Below are 1,522 nucleotides of genomic sequence, written 5' to 3' on the forward strand. Positions count from 1 at the left end.
CCCCCCCCCGCTAGGTTGGCAAAGGCGAGATGAGGAAGGTGGCCGTGCCGGCCAACAGGTACACGCCGTTAAAAGAGAACTGGATGAAAATATTCACGCCTGTCGTGGAGCACTTGCAGCTTCAAATCAGGTTTAATTTGAAAACGAGAAACGTTGAAATCAAGGTAAAGAGACCTCCTCCTCTTCCTCCTCCTCCTGCTGCTGCTTTCCCGGCTAGTACCCGAAATGCAGCGCTTCTTCTCACAGGTGCTCTTGTTCTGCCTTCTAAAGACTAGGGAAGCGTGCTGAACCCCAGAGAATGCTCGGGAAAAGGAAGCTGCGTAGTTCCACCTAACCAGAGAACCCTTGCTGGGGACCAAAAGAAAGTCTGGCAGTTACTGCTTGCAAGCAAAATTCAAAAGGGTTAATCTCTTCTGGAAGCAGGGGGAGGGTGGGTGGGCATGTTTAATTTTTATAGGAGAAAAGTACGTACGCAAGAATTAAGGAAGACTTGGTCTGTGTGTTAGGTACGACTTTGGAATGCAGTGTTTTCACACTATTTAAGGCTACTAAGTACTTAGGTGACGATTTTGAGTTGACAGTGTCTTTTGAGGGGGCCACCGAATTTTCTGTTACCTTCTGTTTGTGGCAGAAGATAAGGGCCTGTAGTTTAATAGTTTGTGATTTTTCTTTAATGGATTGCACTGAAATAGCTTAGGGTACAGATACCAATATATAATTGTAAGTCTTGCAGATGCTCACTCTTCATTCTTACTCCTCCTCAGGAATATTCAGACTAGCTGTTTTTAAGTGTACATCCAAAGCTCCTGCTATGCCTTTGACGTATGAGCTATAATACCGTATGAGCTATAATACCATATTAGCCATGTTGATGTATGAGACCTTCTAATGTAATAGTGAAAATACAGACACCAACAGTAATTCTGCTTCCTAACCGTGATATCTTACCACGAATTCAATGGCAGCAACTAGAGGAAAGGTGACAGAACTATCCCTTATTTACGCTTCCTAGAAATAACTTGAAGGAAAAGGTAGGGAAGAGCAGGAACTTGCAGTTCCACCAAATAACTGTGCAGGTGAGAAACCTGGCATTCTACTAATGCTTTGTGATACGGAATGATCTCTGGTTGAAAAGTGAGGTAGTTTTGATCTTGATCAAGCCGATTTCAATTTGCCCATACCTATCATGAATATAAAACAACTGAAAATTTTGAAATTAGTTTCTATCATTTCTTTCACATGGCACAGAAGCTGTAAATGGCGTTTCAGGATACTTTTACGTATTCTAGACCTTAACGTAATTATTGTTTCCTGTTTTTCTTTTCCTACAGCTTCAAAGACTGCTTTTTTTCTAAGTCGTCCCTGTTAGGATCTGTAAATGCAGATGTGCACAGACTTTTCTACTGGTAGCAGAGGAATGCTTTGGCCCCGTTTTAGAACATGAACTGAAAAAATGCCCCCAGCAGCAAATCCTGTGGCCTCTGCTGGCATGGGCGGGGGGGGGGGGGGGGGGGAAAAAAAA

At 43.2% G+C, this 1,522-nt stretch overlaps 1 protein-coding gene across 3 annotated transcripts in view; it reads left to right on the forward strand.

Annotated features, from left to right (window-relative positions):
* Positions 1-1,522, forward strand: part of PNO1 (partner of NOB1 homolog (S. cerevisiae)) — a 6,576-nt gene that overhangs the window by 232 nt on the left and 4,822 nt on the right. For all 3 annotated transcript variants that reach the window (XR_774830.1, XR_774831.1, XM_010574776.1), the window contains exon 2: positions 15-164. Coding sequence is in view for 1 of the 3 variants with exons in the window: in XM_010574776.1 (XP_010573078.1) it covers positions 15-164 (150 nt within the window). In the remaining 2 variants the exon portion in view is untranslated. The remainder of the gene's footprint in view (positions 1-14; positions 165-1,522) is intronic.

This window comes from Haliaeetus leucocephalus, unplaced genomic scaffold, assembly GCF_000737465.1.
Source record: "Haliaeetus leucocephalus isolate CR32 unplaced genomic scaffold, Haliaeetus_leucocephalus-4.0 Scaffold450, whole genome shotgun sequence".
In the NCBI taxonomy this organism is placed as follows: Eukaryota; Metazoa; Chordata; class Aves; order Accipitriformes; family Accipitridae; genus Haliaeetus; species Haliaeetus leucocephalus.